The following is a 27,492-nucleotide window of genomic DNA, read 5'->3' as shown; positions in this document are numbered from 1 at the left end:
GCTGCATTCTATGTAAGCATGACAACAAACAAGCTGTCTGTCCACATGAATGGCCACTGACAAACTGTGGCCAAAAAACAAGTGGACCACCCTGTTGCTGAACACGCTACCAAACATGATATCCCTCATCGCAATGACTGCTTTACAGCCTGTGCCATATGGATCCTTCCCACCAACACCAGATTTTGTGAATTGCGCAGGTGGGAACTTTCCCTGTAATACATCCTATGTTCCTGTAACCCTCCTGGCCTCAACCTTCATTAGTCACCGAGCTCACCAATCCAGCCCCTCCCTGTTCCCATTCCAGCACTACACAGCCTTCATTTCATCGCCACACCCTGTCTTTTAATTTCGTTTTGTTTCTCTCCTTTCCACTACTCAACCCCTCCCCCCTCCACACCTTCTCTCCTGCCCTCCATCTAAACTGCAACACTTCACTGTCTGCCACTCCCACCATACTATCCCTCCCCCTCCCCGCCCCAGCCTCCTCCTTACCCCCACCCAGTCACCACTCCCATCATGCACTGGTGCTGCTGCTCGCAGTGTGGTTTCAGTTCTCTGAGACTGCAGACGTGTGTGTGTGTGTGTGTGTGTGTGTGTGTGTGTGTGTGTGTGTGTGTGTGTGTGTGTACTGCTGACAGAGGCCTTAATGGCGGAAAGCTATAATTGTGTGAATCTTTTTGTTGTGCCTATCACGACTCAGCACCTCCACTATATGGTGAGTAGGAACTTCCCTTCTCCGGTATTGTTACATTCCATCCTGGATTTTCCATTGTTTGATATCCCTTCCTTGGATGCAATAAACTGGAAACAGAGCTTCAAACACTGCATATGAGGAATGAGTTTAGAACTCTCACAGGTTCTGTACCTCTTCTGAAATCCCTGCCTGAAAATAAGTTTCAGGAGCCCTTTGGAGAAATAATGAAACTCCAGAAAGTGATAGTAACAATACTGATAACAACATCAGAGGAGAGGTGATTTTTCTCTACCCTGGAAAAAACAAACATTTTTCTGCAAACTACTGTGAGTCAAGAGAGGTTAACATCACTAGCAGTAATCTCCATCAAGAAAGATTTAGTATGCAATACTGTATACTTCAAAGAATGTCTTATTGACAGATTCTCTGCTTGTGAGGAGAGGCGATTTCATAAAAATATTCATCAAAAAGTAAGTGTATTTCTCTACAATATTTATTTTGTTATTAGTTTTTAGCCTTATATTTAGTTATTTGGAACACTGAAGTCAATTTTCCTGTGAACCCCCATATAAAATCCACAAACTGCCATTAAAGCAAGGTATTAGAATAGTAACTGGTTATATCTTTTTAATATATCAGTGAAGGATGATATTAATAAAATAAGTAAGTAAAGTTGCAAAAATATGTATTCAAAGAGGTGCATAAATTTCAAATGCAAAACAATTGTTACATTTTATTAATTGTGTTCACCTTTGTAACTGAGAGATCAGCACAGCTGACTGTAATGCGGAGGATCCAGGTCCAATTCCTGGTACTTCCAGCAATTTTTCTTTGTGGGGAGAGGAGGGGGAGGGGGGGGGAAGCACTTGTATGGGGTGCACTCAGCCTCATGAGGCCAATGGAGGAGCTACTCTACTAATTAGTAGTGGATCCAAGCTCAAGAAACCCAACAACAATCGAGAAGGTGGTGTGCTGACCACATGTCCATCCAAATGGCATCCAATGACACCACAGGCACAGCATAACAGGGCAGTCAGTTAGGTCCGATTGATACATCTTGGGCCATAAGTCAGATCTTTACTTTACCTTATAGTAATTTCAGATTGAATACGGCTGTCTAATCACAAGATATGAATTTTACAAACATGAATTGGGTCACAACATATTGTACAGTATTAATATCATTATGCACATTAAGTAAATTATGTTTAAAGAAGACCACAGATACAAATATGTAAGTAATGAGCGAAATTTGAACATGAAATATTTGTCAAAAAGAAATCTTTAAAGTGTATTGTGGATTTAGTACACCATCAGTTGTATTGAATTGGCAAAGTAAGATGGATTGATACGAAGACTGTGACAGACTGGCAGAATGGAGTTATTTGCTGTATCAATGCAGATGCATTTACAACAAATGGTGTACCACTCACAGCCATGTAACAAGGCTTAGAAACAGTGGTCATAAAATGATTCTAACACACAGGGATTGGAGACAAATGTCATGCCTTGGCAATAAGAACTGGTTTCATATCCAACAGGAATTGCTGATATCAGTGTATTCAGGACCATCTCAACCAGTTTTTGAGTGAATATTGTGAAGGAACCTATGTGCTGTGGACATTTGGAGACATGTACCATGCAAAAAGCGATATTTTCAATGGCCCAAATAATACAGAATCTGTACAGTAGCTGACTGGAGATATGTATCATAGTCCAACAAGTCACTAATCTGGCTCTTTTCAAATGATGCAAGACCTCAAGTTCACTGACAGTCCAAAGAAACATTTAATCTACAGTGTGCAGATGGTGTAGTTCAGGCTTGCACTGGTTCTGTTACATTTTGTGGATGTTTTTCATACCATGACCTCTCTCCACTCATCCAGATTACATTGAATGTGAAACAGGATGATTATTTCCATACTACCATAGACCAAGTGCTGCCATTTCTTCTATATCAGAGTTGGTCATCGTGCGCCAAACTTCATGCGGGTCTGCTGTGTGGGCCACATGCAGGCCAAAGCTTAGCCTGTCTTGGCTTTGCTCATTCCTTCCCAGAAGAGATTGATACAGCATGATATTTCATTTAGTATTGTGGTGTGGCATTTTTTGGTTGCAAAACTCTTTTTAGTTTGGCAAAATCGTGGTGTCAATGCTGTTTAGCCTTTTCTATTAGTTCATGGTATGAAGGACGTTGACAGGTCCAGTAGCTGTTTGCAGAAAGAGAGGCAGTCTAGCAATCTACCATCACAAGCCTTTAAAAAATGAATGGGAATGACAGAGGAGAGGGGTGAGAATTCTCAATCGTATTATGCAGTTGCATAAGCAGTAGTTCCTGCAAATTTGCTATGAAATGATATTGCAATACCATGCAGAAAGAATCTAGACTTAGTTGACAATGAAAGAACAAAAAATTGCAATGATTGATACATGGTATCCATTGTTCTATATGTCAAGAAACACTTTGTGTTAAATTTGCAGGCATGGGGCTCTTGAAAAAATTGGTGGTATGAATAGCAAGATTTTGGAAGTCACATGCATTCCACTGTCAGTTGCAATGGTTTATGATGGAACTGAATGAAGAGTATGAAGACCTCATATATTACTGCAAGGGACATGCCTGGAAAGAGTTTTTTATTTAAAACCCACTATTGGTGAATTTATGAAGGAAAAAAGGAGTGCAGGAATGAAAATTAGAATAACCAGAATGGACTGCAAAGCTTGCATTTTAAGTGAACTTTACTGCACACTGCCTGCAGTAAATCATTGCAAGGTGAGAAACAACTTCTTTCTGGTTCAATGAGGGTGCATTTAAAAAGAAAATTGCCTTATTGGGTCGCATTTGACGAACAGAGTCCAGTCTCCTAAGCTCACTGTGACTAAAGAAAACATGTGACCTGGAAATAAATACACGGAAAGTACCTAACATTTTGAAGGCACTGTCAATCTTACACCTGTTTTTAAGACCTTACTGCTGGTAAACCTTTCAGGATGTTTTCAAGACCACCATTTCAGTGGAAAGCACCCCTGTGCATGTGCAACATAATTCCTGTTTTAATGTCAAATCCTTTTACATTATAACTGTCCAGAATGTATACATTGCTTTCCTCAGGTTGAGTTTCCATGTCTCCATAATGAGGTTGAAAAAGTGCATCAATTCTGATCAATGTATCTGTGTGAAAAACCTTTTTCCACTATGAAATTAAAAAAGTCACAATTAAATGGCAACCTGAGTGTGAAAATCCTTGAAAATGTCTGGGTCTGTTCATATGTGACAGTTTGTGCTAGATTTGACTTCAGCATGCCAAAAATAATACTGAAAATTTGTTATCTTTGTGATCTATGTTGTTGAGAAATGTGAAATATAAAACCAAGTTGCATGCAGTGTGACTGAACTACCATTTAAAGTTGCACATTCACAGTTTCCCCTCTTACCCTCCTTGTGCTCAGACAGCATGGTGTGGCAGGGGGGAGAACTGTGCAGTGAGGCTGAACACAATGGCTCTCGTGCCAGAGCACGACTCGCAAGCTGAATTCTTAGCCACCCCTGTTTTATATCTTCATGGTGAGTATGCTGTGAACACTCTTGTCTTCCAAGTTGACAACAGTTGTGTTTGCAGGGTTTCACATGTACCCTCCTGCTTTGACAAACACTCAGGTACCCTATCACACCTCCAATGGCCAACTATATCACCTGATCTTAATCCCGTAGGAAATGTCTGACACTATTGGGAACAGTGGGTGAAAGGAACAGTGGGTGAAATGTGTCAGTCATCATCCCCACAATTTAGTAGCTCTGTAGGCTCTAATCATCAATGAATGGCCTCAGCTGAATATTGCACACTTGAAGAAACTTGTTGACACTCTCACTTATGAAACTGGGGCCATTACCAAAACTAAATGCAATGATAGATGATATAAGCATGACGTCTCCTGTGAGTGACTAACTTAATGGATTCTGCATGAAGACACTTGAATAATATCTGTAACAGTTTGTAGAATCACATACTCATATTAAGCCAGCACTAACCTGGAATTTAAATATATACATGACAAGCTCTACTCAAATCAGAATCACACCACTAGCTTCTGACTCAGTCATGAAAATGGTGAAATGATAAAATATCATCTACAGTACAATACAACAAGCAGGACATCTATTACACTGAAAAGGTTATAAATAAAACTTCTTCATACAATGTAGCCTTCTGTTGAGTACTTCTGCTTCTAATTTGGTGTTACATGCACATTATTCTACACTGGAGGACTGTTATTAATATTTAAATCTGAATGTGAATTTATTGGAAAATTTGTTTAGCTGTAGATACTTTTAAACTAGATAACTGGGTTCAGTGAGGTGAGCAATACAGTGAGGTGTGGACAGGGAATATTTGTTCTCAGTACTTATTAGATTAGATTTACTTTCATTCCAATTGATCCGTAGTGAGGAGGTCCTCCAGAATGTGGAACATGTCAGAAAAACAACAATACATGACAAATATTTACAACTAAAACAAATAAGCTAATGTACCATTCCACAGGTCCCAAGTGGAATGATCGTCATTTTTTAATGAACACTAAGAGTCATTTTACAAATACTAGCTGCACTGTTCTTATACAAGACATACTCTACAAATATGGTGGTAAGATATTCCACTTCCATATAAAGTACTTAAATACAGAATACACAGCAATGTATTTACCATATTATCTAGGCTCTGCAGACAGGATTCAATGCCAAAAAGTACATTACTTCCTTCGTATGGTAATCTACCAGCAAACGTCCAATCTTGTACCAAATTATGCCCTTCACTGCTCATTAGATATTGTAATGTACTGTAAGCAGAAGGCACTGTCAGACCTTGTGCCAAAACTTGGAAAACTGCTGCTCTAACACCACAATAGTTGTCACCACGTATACGCCGTAAATGAGAAACTCCCAGTGTTGATGGTATTTCAGCATACCCCTGAAAATAATGAACTAGTCTTTAGTTATTATCTAAAATTTCTGTAACATGGTGGAAATATTATTGTTCATGAACAGTCATGTAAAATGTATCTCCTTTGAGAAATATAAGGAGTGTCCATGATTAAAGTTACAGTTTCAAAACGCTTTAGAAAGAAAACCACTGCTCAGAATGACATTAAATTTGAACTGCATATTATTGGTGCAGGGGTAAACATCATGAGGGACAAAATTAATGAAAATTTGACTGGCAGATGGCACTGTAAATATCAAAATATGCACACCAATAGATGGCTGTTCCTCAGTTTGTCCGAGATGCCCAACATGACTTTCTCCATGAAGGATCACATGCTGCTGGTAGAGTTCTTTTAGAAGAAAGGTGACTGTGCACCAATAGCCATGCAGAAATTCCACACATTCAATGGTATGAAAAATGGCATTAGTTTGATGTCTGCTAAGGGTCTAGAGAAAAGGATCACAAAATTAAACAGACAGATTCTTTTAAAACGCAATGTGACAGAGGGAGGAAGGCAATTGATCTGATGTCTGCCAAACACATGGCCACAGAATTGCATGAGGGGTTGAGTGGTGGTGTGCAAACATACAGTGCATGAGAACTTGCCTGAATGTTGTACATGCCTGTGAGCACAGTGCATAAAATCCTACGAAACATCCTGTTTTACTATCCATATAAAATTTTCCACGTTTGGGAGCTGATTCCTGCTGACGTGTATGCAAGACAAACATTTGCTCTGCAATTTCTTGCTTACATGAACGTGGAGAATGAATGGCCATGCACCATTCTGTGGACAGATGAAGCCCATTTCCACCTCCAAGGACATGTCAGTACGCAGCATTGCACATTATTATTATTATTATTATTATTAAGGAGAAGAGAGCCGCAGGTCCTGTTACATGTACCATCACTGATAAATTCTATGACAGTCTTTTGCACATCAGTGTCATTTCAGTCCTTCAACAACATGGATGTGTAGATAGGATCACTTTTATTCAAGGTGGTGCTCCTCTGCACATAGCACAGCCAGTGAAATGGCTGCTGCAGAGGCATTTCATAAATGCTATAATCATCAGCCATCATTTCCCTACAGCCTGGCCATTCAGATCACCTGATTTTCATCTGTGACTTCTAGCTGTGGGATTAGCTGAAAGATGTTGTGTTCAGTGCCTCAGTTATGAACATAGCTGAATTGAAGGCACACATTGCACAATGCATTCTGAATGTCATCCCTGAGACACTCCAATCTGTTGTGGAACAGGCTGTTACTTGATTGCAGCCTGTGGCAGACAATGGTAGACATCATGCTGAAAAGTCTTGTGCCAGGCTCATAGCGATTTGAAACAGTTACTGTTTAGCTTTTTATGTGGTTTTTGGCACCAGAACAATTAAAAAAACTGTCATTTCACTTTATATACAGTTTTTGGACTAAGAATGATTAAAAACTGTTTTTTTTTTTTCATCTGATGTGGTACAATCCTGCCATGATAGATGGGCTTACCTTACTAACTGTGCCACAACTGCTGTCACCAGACTTGTGCAGACACAGAGATTGAATGGTTTAGATGGTGTAATGTGCAACTCTAACCATAGACAATGTATTGCAATTCATCAATCATTTGTAGCCAACCCCATTTACATTAAGAACCACTGCCTCAGTAATATGATATTCAAATTTTGACATCACTCTGAAGAGTGGTTCTCTTCCTACAGTATTTTGAAACTGGAAGTTTAATTATGGTCATCCTATATTACATCACTTTATTCAGCATTATTAACAGTGACAGATATATGGAAATACTAAATGTTATGATATACTATGAATAAATTAAGTTAATCTCTCCAAAGTAATAAAATTTGCAGGAGTTTGAAGTAAGCTTTGTGTTAAACATTCACATTGCTTGAAGGGGTTTCACGCATTGCACTGAATGGTGTTATCGAAAATGCACAGTTTCCTTTACATTATCTTATGCAGTGTCAGAGAACTCCACATGCAGTTATTATGCTGAGAAAGCCTCAAACAGCACATTATTCACAGTTTATTTCCTAGTGACATTCTGCTGCCCTAACAATGTACAAAATATCCTGGTCCATCCTTATCCCACGTCTACTCCCAGTTACTTAAACATGGGTCATAACCTTGTGGAAGATTCAGGTGCAAGGCCTGTTCTATATATTCCACTCAACAGCTCCTACTCCAGACCTATAAATGACACATTTTACCCTATAGAAGCTGGATCACTGACAAATCCATGCATATCTTATAGCTTTGATGCAGCTTTTGCACAGTTTTTTATGTAGGTATTACCATCATCAAATTGAAGCCAGATTGGATATGTCAGCCTATTGGTAGAGTATACCACTAAGAACAACATAATCAACTGAGGTTTACCAACCCAGATGTCATCTGGATCTTCATACTAATACACCCTTTTCTGAATAAATTTGTACATCATAATCTCTGTCCACCACTTTCCTCCACCAATTTTTTGTATGTACATATTATATCATTCATAGGAGAAATGTCACAGTATACCATGTAAAGCTATAGAGTCCTCTGTGTTGCTGCTTACCCCTAATCTTGATGAAATGGATATTATAGGACTTTTATATTGGGAGTGATGAACACTGTATGATTTATATGATGTCTAAATTGTTCATTATTGTATCATCAGACATAGCTCACATAATTATGAAATAGTTTCATATTTTGAACTTTATGGAAGTATTATTTTATTTTGTTATAAGACAACACATAATTGTACCTGAATCTTCATTTTGTACTATGTCATATATTATTATATTTACAATTATGGTGTGAATTCCATGTATGTCACCTGATTATGTTTGGACTGCCATATTACTGTGAATGTGCCTGGTTCACCACAAAACCTGAAAATTACACAGGGGACATATGGACTCTATATTTCAATAGTATTATAGTTGTTGCATAAATGGTTTCATATTTCACTTTGGCATTGTATATTAACGTATCCAGCATACCTTTTAATTGTAACACAGGATGTAACCTTTGAAATGTATGGAAAACCAATGTATCAAAGATGTATTAAGTGATTTTCTTTTATTTCATATCACATTTTTCTCCAGTAGTTATCTATAGTGCCATTAGTGTCCAGATTCTTTTCTTGTGAGTCACTATACACACAGTTCTATCAGTTAACTCTTCTACTTTGCACTGACAACACTGACAAGATACTTTGTATCAATCTGTTCCACAATATGTCTAAACTTGTAATTGTTAATATTATCTGCATCACTGTTTTGTCATACTTTCTTCCTGTTTATACAGTCCCATACTGTCTTTAGTAGCTTCCCCTATATCTCTCAGTTTACATTTAGATTTTATTAGTAATGGTAACAAGATAAATTGTATTAATTCTTTGATCAGGCTATGTAGAAAATAATGACTGCTAGTATGTCATTCTTCAAGAAGAATATAATAATTCCAATCCCAAAGAAAGCAGGTGTTGACAGATGTGAAAATTACCGAACTATCAGTTTAATAAGTCACAGCTGCAAAATACTAACACGAATTCTTTACAGACGAATGGAAAAACTAGTAGAAGCCAACCTCGGGGAAGATCAGTTTGGATTCCGTAGAAACACTGGAACACGTGAGGCAATACTGACCTTATGACTTATCTTAGAAGAAAGATTAAGGAAAGGCAAACCTACATTTCTAGCATTTGTAGACTTAGAGAAAGCTTTTGACAATGTTGACTGGAATACTCTCTTTCAAATTCTAAAGGTGGCAGGGGTAAAATACAGGGAGCGAAAGGCTATTTACAATTTGTACAGAAACCAGATGGCAGTTATAAGAGTTGAGGGACATGAAAGGGAAGCAGTGGTTGGGAAGGGAGTAAGACAGGGTTGTAGCCTCTCCCTGATGTTGTTCAATCTGTATATTGAGCAAGCAGTAAAGGAAACAAAAGAAAAATTCGGAGTAGGTATTAAAATTCATGGAGAAGAAATAAAAACTTTGAGGTTCGCCGATGACATTGTAATTCTGTCAGAGACAGCAAAGGACTTGGAAGAGCAGTTGAACGGAATGGACAGTGTCTTGAAAGGAGGATATAAGATGAACATCAACAAAATCAAAACAAGGATAATGGAATGTAGTCTAATTAAGTCGGGTGATGCTGAGGGAATTAGATTAGGAAATGAGCCACTTAAAGTAGTAAAGGAGTTTTGCTATTTGGGGAGCAAAATAACTGATGATGGTCGAAGTAGAGAGGATATAAAATGTAGGCTGGCAATGGCAAGGAAAGCGTTTCTGAAGAAGAGAAATTTGTTAACATCGAGTATAGATTTAAGTGTCAGGAAGTCATTTCTGAAAGTATTTGTATGGAGTGTAGCCATGTATGGAAGTGAAACATGGACGATAAATAGTTTGGACAAGAAGAGAATAGAAGCTTTCAAAATGTGGTGCTACAGAAGAATGCTGAAGATTAGATGGGTAGATCACATAACTAATGAGGAAGTATTGAATAGGATTGGGGAGAAGAGAAGTTTGTGGCACAACTTGACCAGAAGAAGGGATCGGATGGTAGGACATGTTCTGAGGCATCAAGGGATCACCAATTTAGTATTGGAGGACAGCGTGGAGGGTAAAAATCGTAGAGGGAGACCAAGAGATGTATACACTAAGCAGATTCAGAAGGATGTAGGTTGCAGTAGGTACTGGGAGATGAAGAAGCTTGCACAGGATAGAGTAGCATGGAGAGCTGCATCAAACCAGTCTCAGGACTGAAGACCACAACAACAACAGTATGTCATATACACTGAAGCACCAAAGAATCTGGTATAGGCATGCATATGCACATACAGAGATACGTAAACAGGCAGAATATGGTGCTGCAGTTGGCAATCCTATATATGACAACAAGTGTCTGGTTCAATTGTTAGATTGGTTACTGTTGCTATAATGGCATGTTGTCAAGATTTAAGTGAGTTACAATGTGGTATTATAGTCAGCACATAAGTGATGGGACACAGCATCTCTGAGGTAGCGATGAAGTGGGGATTTTCCAGTATGATCATTTCCTGAGTGTACTGTGAATATCAGGAATCCCGTAGAACATCAAATCTCTGACACTGTTGCTGAGAGAAAAAGATCCTGCAAGAATGGGACCAACGATGACTGGAGAGAATCATTCAACATGACAGAAGTGCAACCCATCCACAAATTGCTGCAGATATCAATGCTGAGTCATCAAGAAGTGTCAGCATGCAAACCATTCAGCCAAAAAACATCATTGATATGGGCTTTCAGAGCTGAAGGTCCACTCATGCACCCTTGATGACTGCATGACTCAAAGCTTTATGCCTTCCCTGGGCTCATCAACACTGACATTGGACTGTTGATGACGGGATACATATTGCCTGGTTGGATGAGTCTCGTTACAAATTTTATTGAGTGAATGGACGTGTAAGGGTATGGCGACAACCTCATGAATCCATGGACCCTGCATGTCAGCAGGGGACTGTTCAAGCTGGTGGAGGCTCTGTAATGGTGTGAGACATGATACATCTAGGTATGACTCTGACAGGTGACATGTATATAAGCATCCTGTCTGATCACCTGCATCCGTTCATGTCCATTGTGCATTCTGATTGACTTGGGCAATTCCAGCAGGACAATGCGACACCCTATACATCCTGAATTGCTACAGAGTAGCTCCAGGGACACTCTTCTAAGTTTAAACACTTCTGCTGCCCACCAAACTTCCCAGACACAAACATTATTGAGCATATCTGGTATGTCTTGCAACGTGTTGTTCAGACAAGATCTCCATCCCCTCACACTATTATGAATTCATGGACAGCCCTGCAAGATTCATGGTGTAAATTCCTTCCAGCATTACTTCAGACATTAGTTGAGTCCATGCTATGTTGTATTGTGGTGCTTCCATGTGCTCACGTGAGCCCTACACAATATTAGGCAGGTGTACCAGTTTCTTTGGCTCTTCAGTGTAAATGACTTTTTTCTGATACTTTTTCTTCTTTGTACTGTCCTTTTGGAGGTAGCCAGTGATCCAAACTCAACAGGATATAAACAAAATGTTTTTGGACCAGACAAACATATAATCCAATTATACAAACAATCCTGCAATTCCTCTGTACATATGGATGAATCACTCGATACAATCTCACACACACACACACACACACGTGCTGATGCCAGATCTCATGGCAAAACACCTGCAGCAGATTTAAAGGCTGTTGCAGATCTCTACAGTCACTTGTCAACCAGCCAATGTTTACAGCAAGCTCTCCAGTATATCTATTGGCAACGACCCCGTGCTGCATGATTTTCTCTTGGACTGTAATTTGGACTTTGTTGCTAACTGCTGACAACACTTTGCTAGCTCTGGGCTTTTCCTGTCTGCCTAATACAGGACTGTCTTCACTCGTTGTGTTTGTGGTAAACAAACTGACACCATATCGATATGCCAAGAGCGTGGTTCATTCTGAGTGTTTCCTAGCTGAACCTACTGTACAAACAGTATTCTCGAGCATGGACTTGTGAGCTATTCAACAGACTTTCAGAGTACTGCATTGAACATAAGGTAACTGATTCCAGGAGTCTTTTGTGTATTTCCAGAAGAGTCAGGAGCTATTACTTTGTGTGATTTTATTGTAAATAAGTTGATCTTCATGAAATCTGAGTAGTTGACAAAGTAGACTTACAACAGTGTTATCGAAATTTTTTTGGAATTGCAGCTCACTGCACCAGAATGAGACTTGTCATGATGTTGTGCTGAGTGTTTCAACCATAATGGACCAGTAGTTTCTTGAGCTATGGAAATGAAAGCTCAAGTAGCAGCATGAGCTCATGCAGAAGTTGACATATCTAGCACATCAACAATCACTTCCAGCAGTTCCAACTTTTCAGCCGTTTAATGAACTCAAAAGGACTGGGAAGAGTATCAAAAGGTTTTAGCACTTTATTTTCAGGCAAGTAACATTCATTACCCTGAGCAACAGCAATCCTTTCTATGAAATACAAATTAACATCTCTACTATCTTGTGCAAAAGTTGGCTCCTTTATCTAACCCACCATTGCTGTCTCTCACAAATATCCATTTGCTTGTAAGTGAACAATTTGCCACAGAAATGCATATCATGACAGCTTGTTTAAAGTTCCTTCAGTATCTTAAAGCAACATCAGATAGTTACGAATCATGAATGGCAGACCTACAAGGCCTGAGTAGAAGATGCAAGTTTATATGTTCTTGTGGACTATTCCACACAGAATCATTAATATGTGATGTAGTGATTAGATTAGTACTGGATATTGAAGTGCATTACAGCAGCCAGGTTCCTCTCTAGAAATTTCGCATATTGCTACAGCGTTCAAGATACCTCAAGCACCTCAGGCTACAGCTTCCACATACTGTGAAATATCATAACTATCATCTCAATCAGCAGCTTAGTTCATCTGGGCATGAGACTAGATAAATGTCACACAGTACAGGTGACAGTGAAGTAGCTCCCAATCAACCAGTCAGGACTCAAACCTAGGAATCTAGTGCCATTACAGGTATTTCTCCTGGCCTTAGCAGATTGTCAGCAGACTGCCCAGTTGTCCTGGTTATTTTTTACATGCTATACACAGCTGCCGACATCACATTATAATTATGTCTGTCAACAGTGTTTTCAATAAGGTTTTAAAGCAGATGTTTGTCAGTGCCAGCTGTGCAATCACCAGCTGAGTGTGCTAATGCAAATAAACATCATAGAGTCAAGTCGTCGTATTTCTCTACAATCATTCTTCCAGAAGCTTATTCTTGACTTCCTTTGGATGAAACTTCCAAAGCCAGTCTGGTACTGAATACTCCTTTTGGCCTCTATCATTATAACAGGTTACCTTTTGGTGTTGCTAGTGAACCAGCAATCTCTCAGAAATTTTTAGAACAAACTATTGCCAACATTCCACAAAGTGTCATTTATCTGGATAATGTAGTAGTGACAAGTAGAACTGTGGAAGAGTGTTTATCAAATCTGTGGAAAATATTTTCATTTCTTTTAAAAGTGGGGTTAAAGTGTAACTTGTCCAAATGCTCCTTCTGTTAGGCTTCTATTAAGTATATAAAATGCATCTTTAACCAGGAAGGACTTAAACTAATGTCAGAGAATGAAAGCCTTTCTCATATTCCAGTACCAAACAACATAAAGGACCTGCAGGTTTTTATGATCAAGGTTTCTGTTATGCCCAATTTATTCCCAAAACTGCAGTGATAGCTCATGTTGAATTGATTGCAGTGAAAACAGGTCCCTTACCAGTGGTCCATGAATTGTCATGCAGCATTTCTTAAACTGAAGAAATGTCTCCAAACTGTTCCTTGGCTGGCCTTTTATCATCCTCATTTATCTTCAGTGTTGACCATGGATGCATTAACATATGGTGTTGGGGCTGTACTGTGGCATAGGTACCTGAATGGTTCAGAACAGCCTATTGTGTTCACTACTATGGCAATCACCATGGCACAAAAAATTATTCCCAGATAGAGAATGAGACATTGTCAATTATCTTTGGTGATCAAAAGTTCTGAGTTTTTTATATGGTAACAAATTTCATATGGTCACAGATCAGCCAACCAGCTGATATTTACAGCAAGATCACCAGTGTATCTATTGACGGCAACCCTATGCTACATCCTTTTTCATGGACAGTGATTTGAACTTCATTGTTAAATACCAATGACATTTGGCTAGCTCACAGATTTTCCTGTCTGTCTATGGGAGGACCATCTTTGCTTGCCATTAAACAGATGATTGTGTTTTCAGTGAACAAACTGATGGCATATGGATACATTGAGAGTGTGGATCATATCTGAGTGTTTCCCAGTCAAAGCTACAAACAGTTTTCTCCATATGTGAATTATTCAACAAACGTTCAGAGTACTATACTGACCATGTGGTAACCACATCCAGGAACCTTCAGTTTTATGTGTTTGCAAAAGAGTCAAGAAATATTATTTTGTGTGATTTAATTGTAAATAAGCTGTGCTTAATAACATCTGTATTGCTGAAGAAGCAGACTTACAACAAAAACCATCATAACATTTCTGATAATGTAGTTTACACTCCTTGTGAAGTAAGAGTGAGGGGGCGAGCAAATTATAAAATTACTGTGACTTTCTGGCCATGGCACCAATGCACACTCATCTGCACTGCTCACTACAGAGATAGCTGATTTCTGACATGACCATGCCCCCCCCCCCCAAAAAAAAAAAAAAAAAAAAAAAAAAAAAACTGGGAAGTGATGAACAGGTGATGGCAGTTCCTGATGACCAATCAGTGTAAACTGGGTTGAATTAAACTGTAAAACTTTCTGGAATGTATCACATTATGAGGGAACATGACACCAATGATGCTGATTTATTTTTCAGGTGAGGGTTTTAAGTTTAGTGGCTTTGCTGATGTTATTTTTTAAAACCAGTAGGCTATGTACTGGCACTGTGTTTCATGTTTCCTTTTCAGTAGCAACAAAACACATGTAAAATTACTTTCTGTATGCACTCATCACAGTCATCTACATTAAACAGATATTCTTAAGACATAAAATACACATTCTATAAAGGAAGAGTGCCACTGTGTTCAAAGAAAGAAATCCTCCCTGACATCAATGCCATATTACTCACATTACAGACAAAGCAGTATTTCATCTCACTAGTAAATTTTTTACAAATTAAATTAAACTATCAACTTTTTCAGTGACATTTGACAACCACATCGAAACCTAGATGAATTACAACAAAATATGACCATAGTGGTAAATGGATGTATCAGTCAATTTTGAACAACTTTACTATAAATAAATGACAGTAAACTGAAGACATCATATTTAATTTGAATGTTGCTACATATGACAATGTAATAGTTGATGTCCTAGCATTTCTGTCTAACCCCATGAGTATATCTATATTTGAAATTGGGAAACATAATACAGAATCTCTTAATGTTAAAATTTGGTTACTTCCTGAAAGACTTACAGATGTTCAGCAAGTGTAATGTTTGCTGAAGAGGCAGGAGTTATATTGGGTAATCCGAAATCACAAAATGAACTTAAAAAAATGTGTTTCATTTCCTCCGGTTGTGTTTATGTTTCTGGTACATCTGTTAGTTATATTACAGCATCAGCTACAGCCATGCTACTATCTCCTGAACCAAATTTTTCATTTAACGAATGTGATCAAAGTAAACAGATCATCCAAGTCATATAATTGCATTTCATAACCAAGCACATATCTGATTCAAATAGCAATTAACAAACTGCTACATGCTCACACTACTTCAACCATGTTATGATACATCAAAAGACCAACTGCATTCCCATTCATGGCACACAGGAGAGCAGGAAGAAACAAAATGAAACTCCATAGTTTGAAAGGGTAAGTAATGTTATTTCAGGGAATACTATATTGACCAAGTTTACAAAGAACTTGGCAGTATGAGCCCACTTATCAGTATGACATTGCACCACCTCTGACCTGGATACATGCACTGATTCACTTGGGAAGGGTATCGTAAAGCTGTTGTATCCTCTACTGAGGCAAGCTGTCCCATAACTGTTGTAAATAATCCTTGCTATATTGGATTCTGGCACTGGGATGGTGTTGATGTCCAAGCTAGTCCAACACATGTCTTATAGGTGACCGATATGGAATCTTTCTCACCACAGGAGTACCTCAATGTCATGCAGACAGTTCATAGAGACATGTGCCATGTGTGAACAAGCATTGTTCTCCTGAAAAATGGCACTGTGATACTGTTACATGAGGGGTAGCACATGAGGATGTCAGTGACATACCACTGTGTCATCAGAGTTACCTCAGTCACTACCAACTGTCAGCTGAACTCGTATATGATGGCTTGCCTCACCATAATGCCAAGAGTAACACTGCTCTGTATCTCCAAAACATTGGAAGAATGAGACTTCTTCCCATGTCACTATCATACTTACCGACAATGGTCATTTAGGGTAGTATAGAGCCATGATTCATTGCTGACCACAGTGTGTCCCCAGACACCAGCAACCCATGTTTCCTGGTCTTGAGACCACTCCAAACACAGCTATTTGTGTTGGGGGGGTCAATGGCAGGAGATGTGTGGCACTGTGATTAGTTATTCCCTTATCTGGCTGCTGCTGGTCTCTAACCAATAGTACAGGCTAACACATAATGTTGCAGGGAATCTGATAGCTTTTCTCAAATGGCAGGTGCATTTTTGAAGAGGTTAAAATGTGCTTGATACACAATATGGCAATCTTCCCTTATGATGGTCAGAAATGGTCAACTGGCATCTTGATGATAAGTATGTCTGCCCTCACATTCCAATTCAGTCTAACATTGGGCCATTGTCAAATCCAAATGCCCAAAAATCTGGATATTGCTTCATTTGACCAGGCAGCTAAATGGAGCCAAATGGAGACTTACAATGAGGCCCTGGTCAAACTCTGTTAGTTACTGTCTCACACAAGTGTGCAACAATTACATGTTCTTCACAGTTATCATTCAACATGTGATGCTGTTCAGACACCATGCCTGATAACAACACTAAACACAACTCTTATGGCCACTCCACCTGCCACAGCAAATTGCAACTCTAATCCTTTACCTAACTACTGATGCTATGTACGTGTAGAAAGTTACGCTGACATCTGAACACATTTCAGATCTGTTCCAATTGTAAAAATGGCAGCATTAAGTCTACAAGATCCTGAACATGGATTTCCACAACAGTTTACTATCTATCTGAACACCTAGAAATTTGAACTGTTCAGTTTCACTAATCATATGCACATTCTGTGAAATTAAAACGTCAGGTTTAGTTGAATTGTGTGTTAGAGAATGTAAAAACTTAGTCTTACTGTGATTTAACATTATTTTATTTCCTAAAAGCCATGAACTTATGTCATGAACTGCACTATTTGAAACCGAGTCAGTGTTTCACAAAACATCCTCTACTACCAAGCTAGTGTCATCAGCAAACAGAAATATTTTAGAGTTACCTGTAATACTAGAGGGCATATAATTTATATAAATAAGGAACAGGAGTGGTCCAACACTGAACCCTAGGCCCCCCCCCCCCACTTGACCATATCCCACTCAGACCCCACATGACAGCCATTCTCAACACTGTGAATAATGACCTTTTGCTGCCTGTTGCTAAAGTAAGAGGTGAACCAATTGTGAGTTACCCCCCATATTCCATAATGGTCCAACTTCTGGAGCAATATTTTGTGATAAACACAATCAAACGCCTCAGTTAAATTAAAAAAATTAGCCTAGCATTTGAAACCTTTTGTTTAACCCATCCAGTACCTCACAGAGAAAAGAGAATATAGCACTTTCAGTTGTTAAATGACTTCTAAAGCCGAACTGTACATTCGATAGCCAATTGTGTGATATAAAATGATCAATTTACTTACATTCACAGCCTTTTCAATAATGTTTTGTTTTTCTTCGCTCAGAGCAGTGTTCAATGCTTGATGCAGTGGTAGTCTGTTTTCTTTGTTAATTACATGATCTTAGACCCCAATTTCAGTAGCCTCTTTAAACACACAATCTCAGAACAAGGAAGATTTTGTATCCTGGTTTTGTTGTTATTGATAATGTAGCCTGTTTTTATAGTATGGCCAGCCATGGCTGATTTGGTAGTCTGTTGTAATTCAGCACAGCATGTTCATGGCCCCACTCTTCTACTGTGGGTACAATTTCTCCGATGTATGTCTTGCTGCACTGACAGGGGATCTGGTAGACCACTGGTTTGCAAAGGCCAAGATCATCATCTACTGAAACTAATAGTGTCGTTCATAGAAACAACATATTATAACATGCTAAGCTACTGAATAGTTCATTTTTAATTGTATAACCAGTTATATTTTGACAATTGTTTTATAAGATATATGTGACATCTATCATTGACAAAAACTGAACTGGGAAATGGTCTCTGATTGAAAACTCTCATAAAATTAGAAATTAAAAATAAATTATTCAGCAGCTTATGTGTTGCAGTATGTTATTCCTATGGTTTATGAAAGCTGTGGTGGAGGATATTGGTGTTTAACGTCCTGTCGACAATGAGGTCATTAGAGACGGAGCACAAGCTCGGATTAGGGATGGATGGGGAAGGAAGTCGGCCGTGCCCTTTCAAAGGAACCATCCCGGCATTTGCCTGGAGTGATCTAGGGAAATCACGGAAAACGTAAATCAGGATGGCCGGACGCGGGATTGAACCGTCGTCCTCCCGAATACGAGTCCGGTGGAAAGCTGTGGAACACAACCAATGATAACTACTTAGCAGGGTCAAAGCCTTAGAGGGTGGGTGAAATATACATGTGACACTGTATGGCTTCAAGATTCTGCTGACTTTCATGGAGGTATTGCCAACAAATTGCATGTTCACTATTGATTGGTGCTCTTCTTTTTCTTTATGCAGTTGTCTAGATATAACTTGACTAAATGCGCACCTCACTACTTGTTGCCATACCCATTCCTTCAGAATGTTTTCTCCAGGTGCTTCACCTCATGTGGAAGGCTGTCTTAGTTACAGATGAACTGCACCCCGTGACCAAGTGTCCATGAAATGCCTTCATACTGGGAATTGTGGTGACTGGAGGCATGTATATACAGATCATTGTGTGTAGGCTTTTAGTACACATTGCATTCCAGCTTCCCATCTGGTTTCTATTTCACCAGGACATCAAAAATTGGAGGATGCATTTCTGTTCCACCTCCAAGGTAAACTGTATTAGGTTAACTAAGTTGAACTGATGGAGAAATTCACCTAAGCTGATACATCCATGAGATCAGACAATGAACATAATATCCACATAATGGTATTGGTTGATTGATTGATTTATTGGTCCATTTCATCATTTTGTACATAGTTACAAATTGATATTGAACAAGTCAGCAGGTTTGTTTTAGTTGGGCTTCCTCCAGGGCATTCTTCTCAAAATCTTCCATGAGCAAATTTGCCACAAATTGCGACATATGAAACCAAATGGTGAAGCCATCCATCTTTTGATAATTTCTGTCAAACATGAAGTAAGTTGGAGTGAGCACAAACTCAAAGAGCCTTGTCAGGTTGGTCCAGAATTCCTTGCTTTATCAGTTCCATGCATTTTTAGTGGTGCCCTGGTGATGAGGGGCATTATGTGAGAATTCACCAGTAGGTCACTATCACTAAGTGGGAGTTCTTGTGGAAGTTGTACAAAATGAATGGAATTATGGATGCAATGTTAGCATTTCCCCACAGACAGACTCAGGAGAGTGGTCAAGTGTTTGGCCAAACCATATATGTAGTTGCTCCTATATTGCTGACTATGAGCCTCAGAGGATGCCCTCTTTGTGGACTTTTGGCAGTCCATACAGCAGTGGCAGAGCAGCAGCTTGTGGTTGAAATTTCTTGACACTCTTGTCACTGAATGTACTTTGTAGAAGTTTGATGATTTTTCTCTGGACTTACCTTGTTCTATTTTCCTGTGTGCTGCATCATCAAAAAGTCCATAAACTTTCTGTTTATATTCTGAGTGCAGGAGTAACATTGTAATATTCCCTTTGTCAGCAGCAGCAACATATGTCTTGGCCAAAAACCTGTCTGCATTCCCGAGTCCATCTGTGGGTTAATGCCAACATCACATCCATAATTCCATTCATTTTGTACATCTACAAGAACTTTGCCTCTGTGATAGTGATCTGGTGGTGAATTCTCACATACTGCTCCTCTTCACCAGGGTACCACTAAAAAAAATGCATGGAATTGATAAGCAAGAAATTCAGGACTGGCCTGATAAGTCTCTTTGAGTTTGTGCTCATTTCAACTTACTTCATGTTTGACAGAAATTATGAAAAGATGGATGGCGTCACCATTAGGTGTCATCCATCACAAGTTGCGACAAATTTGTTCATGGAAGATTTCAAAGTTTCAAGGCAAAGGCCCTGGAGCAATCCCAACTAAAACCAACCTATTTCTACCATTACATGGATCTCATGTTCATTTTTTGGCCACATGGATGGGTCAACTTAGGTGAATTTCTCCATCACTTCAACTTAGTTCACCCAGTACAGTTTACCATGGAGGTGGAAATACATTCCATTGCTCAGCATGAAGGCATATTATGCACACTTGTTCACGGGACATGATCCATCTGCAATGAAGACAGCCTTCCACCTGAGTTGAAGAACCTAAAGAATACATTTCAAAGGAATGGATACAACAACAAGTAGATAAGGCATGCATTTAGAGAGGCTATACCAAGGCAACAGCATGAAGAAAAAGAGGACTACGAATCACTAGTGATCATCCCTTTAGTTGGAAAAAGCTCCAGAAGAGCCAGCAGAATCTTGGCGCAACATAATGTCAGTTGTGTATTTCACCCACTTGCTAAGACCTTGACACTATTGGTTTCAGTAAAGGATGATTTACTGAATTACTCCAGGCCACTAATTCAACTGTGGTTGACACTAGTATAAAACTGATCATACTATAGAGTATAACAAAACCAAGATACTTAGACAGCATTCCTCCTCCTGGGATTGCATGATTAAAGAAGCCATTAAACTTAGATTCCAAGAAGGTGTAATTAACAAAGATAGTGGCCTACAATTGAGTCAGGCATGAAACATTGCATTGACCCAAGAAACAGCAAAGCATTCCAATACAGTGAGGTCCACACTCAGTGGCAACAGTGTAGAGACAAAGTGCTGCAATTCACAGCTGGCATTGCTAGGCCCACCAGCACCACAATTTATGACAGTCATTTCCACAGACAGTGACAGGAGTGGAGTGATGGAGGGGATAATGACCAATGTACACACAATGCTGCCCTGAGCAGAGCAGCCATCATCAGGAACTATCTGATGAAGGAAACATGTCGGTTTGCAGACATTCCCTGGAGAACTTATGATATGACCCAGGAAAACACCAGAGGATTCTGCAAGATTTGTTTACATCATTTACAGCTAAATCGACATCTGTGCTTTACCAGCCATTGAATGGAATATAGTGAAGATTATATTACATCAGTGCTCTTGCCTGCTTTAATACCTCTGCCATATAGATACCAGGAAACAGGAAAACACAGTCAGATGTCACATTGACAAGGGTGCTGCATTGATGAACTAATAATGAAAAGAATTTCCTGGAGACTGAATGGTGCAGTCACTGCACTGCCTATGTTGCCATCCTGTGGTCAACCATATGTCTGGTCTTTGATTATAGACTGTGCTCCTGTCTACTCCTCCTTGTCACTCAGCCCACCAAGGCAAAGGCTCCACACTGGTTCCATAGGGAGTTAACAGTTATGAACAACTGTCCAGTCATGTTTGAACTCTTCTACATGAGTGTTTCATTGTTCAACAATCTTCTCACTACTTTCTGGCTATCTGCTACTAGTTATTGCCTTCTCTAAAGGAAGCTGCACCCACAGACTGATGCGCAAAAGCTACTTTCCTGCATTAAATCTGAAATCTGATGTCAGAAGCAAGCATCTAGTGAGTACAGAGTTACTGCCTAATTGGTGCCACAGGTGTAAGTTATCACACACTGATGCACGAGTGCTGTTGGCCAGCATGTACAACCTGTTTGTTGTACATCTCACCATGGATGGTAGTGCACAATTCCAAGAATCTGGGAGGTAAGAAACACAGTATGCAATACAATGTGCATCATCTCTTAAATGAGACTGTGCAACTATGACTTGATAAGCAGGGTTTGACTTAGGGGTTAAGTAAGTTGAATACAGCCAGAAGGGTAGAGATCCCATCACCATCTAGTCCATCCACCAAAGCACTGGAGTTCACAATGTTGGGTTTAATTACATCATTGAGAGGATATACATGGAAGAAATAAAAACTTCCTTGGGATATTTTTAAGGCTGCTGTGTCCTTGGGTAATTGTTCAAAGGAATAATGGTAGAGTGTAGCATAATTAAATGGTCTGTGTCTATTCACAATTTGTTATGAGAAGCTGAGACACATGGGAATCTTCACAGAGCTGAAATGTGGACTACATGAGTAAAAGAAAAAACTAGGCAGAAATGCAGTTGCTAAATAACATCTTGATAAGGCATGGTGAACCATATGAGGAATTTGTAGACCACATTTACAAAGTTAAAATGAAACAAGGAGAGCAGAAGTGTATCATTTAGAGATCTCAAATGCCAAACACTCAATTTTCTTCAGGGAAAGAAAGATGTAGAGAAAAGTATCAACAGGTTTCCCAGATGCCTTACAAGCACAAAATACACCCTAACATATGGCCATGAGAATGCATGAGAATGTTTGGAGCTGTCATTACATAGGTCACATGTGTCACGATTTAAGGATGCTGCCCCTATCAGCCACTATAGTTGGACATACCTAGATAAACCTTTCTCTATCCCTACCATTAATATACCTATCAGAACTATTCTTTGAAATCCCATCACCCGCAAATTTAACCTACCTAAACATCACTCTTGACCTAGCTTTCCCCTGGTGCATCAGAATTGCCTGAATATATGAAAAATAACACTTTTCACAGGAACACTTTGTAAAATAATTTGGCATTTCATTTCATCTGAGGAGACCTTCAGATTGATTTTTTTTTCTTTTTTCTGCCTGATTTTTAGTTATTAATTATAAAGAAACAGTAGAAAATAGTAACCCTATTTTTCAGTACTATATGCTTTTCCTTTGTGGGTGAAAGAGGTATTGGTTAGAGATGGCTGGAAATGGGGAGAGGGTGGGGCAACTCACTCAGACCTTAGGTTGACTGACAATAGGTTTATCCCTCTTAATCCAGGGCCTACATGTGTGCCCCATCTTTCCAAAGTTCCCCAACCAACCCTTCTTCCCTCCTGGCAGAAAAAATACTGTTCTCAAAGTTTCTTTGCTATTTTCTAGTTCTAGCACTTCTACAGGCAGTATTATGAATTGTAAACTTCCGAAGGTAAGTACTGACTACCTGTTTTGCAATTTTAACAATTTTCTCAGTCAAAATCTTGTCTTTGTCACTGAATATATTTGTGAACAGTTGATATTAATGTAAGCACTCAGCTCTTTGACAAAAAGTTTCAGTTAAAACTACAAAAATGCATTTTAAATGTAATAGAATAAAACAAATATTGTCCAGATGGATATTTATTGTTTAGTTATTTTATGATCAGCTACTCTCACATGCGTATAACATTGACATGTAACTGAGTTTATCTGAATTTTGGGTTTCTTTTGGATTCACAGTCATTGTTTAATTTATGATGAACACATTTATCATTCCTGAGCTATGTGATTCATTGGTAAATTATTTGTCACTGTTACTATAAAAGAAATTCCAACCACAATTCAAAATTTGAAAACACATATTTTCCATTTCTCAGTTTATCAACAAAAAACTTTGATGTAAATATACAAAAAGTTTTCTGCAAATGTAGATTTGACATTTTCTCTGATAATTTTTTGGAAAATATCATGTTTAACTGATATCAACAAATTCTTTAAAAACTATGGTTATACCTTCAGGATTGTCTCGGCTTTCTTTGTGCTTCCTTTCCATTCCTTAAGAGCATATTGCAGCAAATCTACTTTGCTACCAATGTTTTCAGTAGTGGGCTCTTTACTGTGCTCTCCCGAAGGAGAAGCAACATCTGAATAAGAATTTTCAGTCATAGGTGTTGAAATCTCACTAGTACAGCTACTACTGTAGGCCACCAATTTCTCATACACTTCTCTGCAAAAATTGCCAAAAAATGTTACAATGAGTACAATAGTTTCAGATCAAGCATTTTTGAATAAATAAATCACTTTTATATGTGTAATCAGTCATCTGATTACAAATATCAAAAGAATATCCCATATGAAAGAATAAAATATTGAAAGTAATTACAAAATAAAGTGGAAATAGCGTGAAAGATGTTTGTGATTTCTTTTAATGTATTTTTCTGTTCAATTCTAAACTGCTTAAAGCACCCCAGACAGTCAATAATACATCACAATAATATTATGCTTCAGAATGCTGGACAATAAAGATGCTGTTCTGATAAATGACCTTCATTACTGCAAGCAGAAAAGATAGGTGGATAAAAATTGATCCAAGGAGAATCAAAGATAACTCATCAAAACTTGTTGAGAGAATTGAGACTCAACATAAAATAGTTTATCATAACTTTTTATGTGTTGGTGGTCCAACATCTGATACATTGTTAGAAATGGACCTGTAACAAATATTTAGTGTATAACCATAAACAATCTGAATATATACAGGATGAACATTAATAAAACTGACAAATTGCATGGACAGATTTCTGACTGGAAATGGAGGAAAAAAGGTCCTAGGAATATGTGTCTTGAAATTCATCATTGCTATGGTCTTGGCGCTAATGAATGAAAGTTCCTTTGCCCACATACCATGTATTCCTTGTGTGTTGCTGGCAGAGTGACTGAAGCAGCATACTGTAACCATCAGAATGGCCTGTTATTAATGTCAGGATGAAGCTGAGATGGTGTTTGTGTGTGACCAAGCAGATGGAAATGGTCAAGAGCAGAACCCGGTCCTGCAAATCTGGCATATGCACAGTCTGCCGCCTCCCTGCACATTCGTCTGTGTGAAGGACCCTTGATCACACAAATGCCCAAATATTGCTTGAAATTTTGTGTGGTATGGTTGGTACCTGTGAGGGCACTTGTTTAGGTATAGTTTTGCTGCCTCACTGGAGCAATTAAGACAGTTGGCCACAATATTGTCAATGCCTGCCACATGTCATACGTCAGTTGTGAATTGTGCAAGATATTCTTGTTGGAGGAACTTCCAAGGGGAAATTTGGTTGATTTCTTTGTGGCTGAAACCTGTGTAGTGCTGTGTATCATGGCATACCTCACTGAGGGTGCTGGAAGGGTGGGAATTCAGTGTGGAGGTCGACAAAGGCGCTTAAATAGGATAACTGTCTAATGATGAAAAGGGTGCTTGTGCAGCAGTCACAGGATATGGAGTGTTGGGAAGTGTTGTTGACAACCCAGCAGTTTGCCAGGTCAGGGAGAAGACCATAGTTGGTGATGAAATCAGTCCTGAGGATGGGGTCTGTAACATTGGCCATGGTAAAGGTCCTTGTGAAATCTCTGCTGAGTCTGAGGTCCGTACAGTGGGTGTGGGAACAATGAGTGGCAAGTGGTGAGAAGTTTTCTGCAGTGAGGAGTAGGGGACAGAACGGATGGTGGCCAGCCTTGGGCAATAGCTGGCAGGGATAGACAGAGAGGTCTGAGCCATTTTCAAGGAGGTAGGGTATCTAGGAGAGTGGGCTACAGTTTGGGTGCCACATGCAGGGTGCCTAGCAGCTGGTGGCATTGTTGACGAACTGCTTGTGTTACCAGCCCTAGCTGCTTGCATGTGGGTTACCCTGGTTGCTACTAGTAGGAGGGTGGAAGTTGTGCCTGTGTGGGCAGATATGCTGGTGGCTGTGAGCAGGGGAAGAGGGAGTTTGCACATCATGCCAGATGGCATCAGTCAGTCTCTGAGAATATTGAATTTGCCCAGTTTTCATAGAGGAATGATGATGTCGTGCACTTCCACAGCAATCAGGGGATCCAACTGTGTGACCATCAGAGAAAACTGTGTAGTGTTGCTAGCCACTGAAGAGCCTGCAAAAATTACTTCCATGGAGGGAAATCACAGTCAGGGGTCCGAGAATTGAAGGGCGGTAGGTGGATCACAGCATAAACTGACTGAGTGGGAGAAGGCAGTATGTGAACAGCAGCGGTGCCATTTTCCACAAGCTGCACGTACTGGTCGAGTAATGTGTGTAACACAGCCATTGGGCTCCATTGGAGTCACCAGCATGGGAACTGTTGTTCGTTCAACTAACTAATTTGCTCCAAATAAATGTTATATAGGAATCGATGAGGCAGGATGTCTCAGCACATATGTCAATAACTTCCTACGTATCACAAAAATCATTTATTACATTGAAAGAAATAATCTCATTGACAAGTTACTGTGGTCATTTTGACACTGATATTAATAACATGCACAAATCCTGAATAAGAAAATGTTTGACACCACGTAGAGAACTACACATAACATGAAAATCCCATTAGTTCTGAATTCAACACTGGCGTGGAACAGATAAGTGTCACATTAAAACAAAAAATATTAATAATTCTCTGTACCACACATGTCAGATAATGATTTCTTGCAATACCTATGTTAACTGATCTCTTTCGTTTTCATGATCAATATAGTTGATTGACCTTACAGTATAAAAATTGTTCATAAATAATATTGTAAAATGGACAGTATTCCTAGTATGTAAATTTCTAATACCATCATTGTCCAGTGCATTCATGGAAGAGCGTAGTTAGTATAGCAGCACGTATGTATGTTACCGTGTCACCTCTTTGCCAACTGATATAAGGTTTAGAATGCAGTTTGTACCATTGATCCAGTTCTGATAATCAGCTACTCTGTGCACATAATCTTTAGTCCAAGGTGAGCATTTTTCTGCTTGCATGAAATCACCTAGAGCCCTTTGTTTGCCTACCACTAGCTCTCCATTGGCAAATGCTGTGCACTGCTATGTTGCTACGTATTACCAAACCAACTTATCCACCCATCATCTTCTGGCTTGAACAAAAACTAATCACCCAGCAAGCCATTAAATGTCTGATATCAAAAAACAAACTTATTTTTACAATCACTAACACAACTTGGGAGAGCAAGTCCCATCATGTGTGTTGCTAGGCAACTCTACAGAAAGTGCTATCGAGAAGATTGCCTGATGCTACATGGCTTTTTGGGGAAAAACCCACA

At 39.1% G+C, this 27,492-nt stretch overlaps 1 protein-coding gene across 1 annotated transcript in view; it reads right to left on the bottom strand.

The window, feature by feature from the left end:
- LOC126470608 (uncharacterized) overlaps positions 1-27,492 on the bottom strand; it is a 208,837-nt gene that overhangs the window by 28,517 nt on the left and 152,828 nt on the right. Inside the window, exons 7-8 of the mRNA XM_050098561.1 lie at positions 24,207-24,420; positions 5,401-5,664 (exon numbers count right to left, since the gene is read on the bottom strand). Coding sequence (XP_049954518.1) covers positions 5,401-5,664; positions 24,207-24,420 — 478 coding nt within the window. The remainder of the gene's footprint in view (positions 1-5,400; positions 5,665-24,206; positions 24,421-27,492) is intronic.

This window comes from Schistocerca serialis, chromosome 3 (assembly GCF_023864345.2).
Source record: "Schistocerca serialis cubense isolate TAMUIC-IGC-003099 chromosome 3, iqSchSeri2.2, whole genome shotgun sequence".
Lineage (NCBI taxonomy): Eukaryota > Metazoa > Arthropoda > Insecta > Orthoptera > Acrididae > Schistocerca > Schistocerca serialis.
Note: the sequence above shows the minus strand (reverse complement) of the source record. Positions and strands in the feature narration are given on the sequence as shown.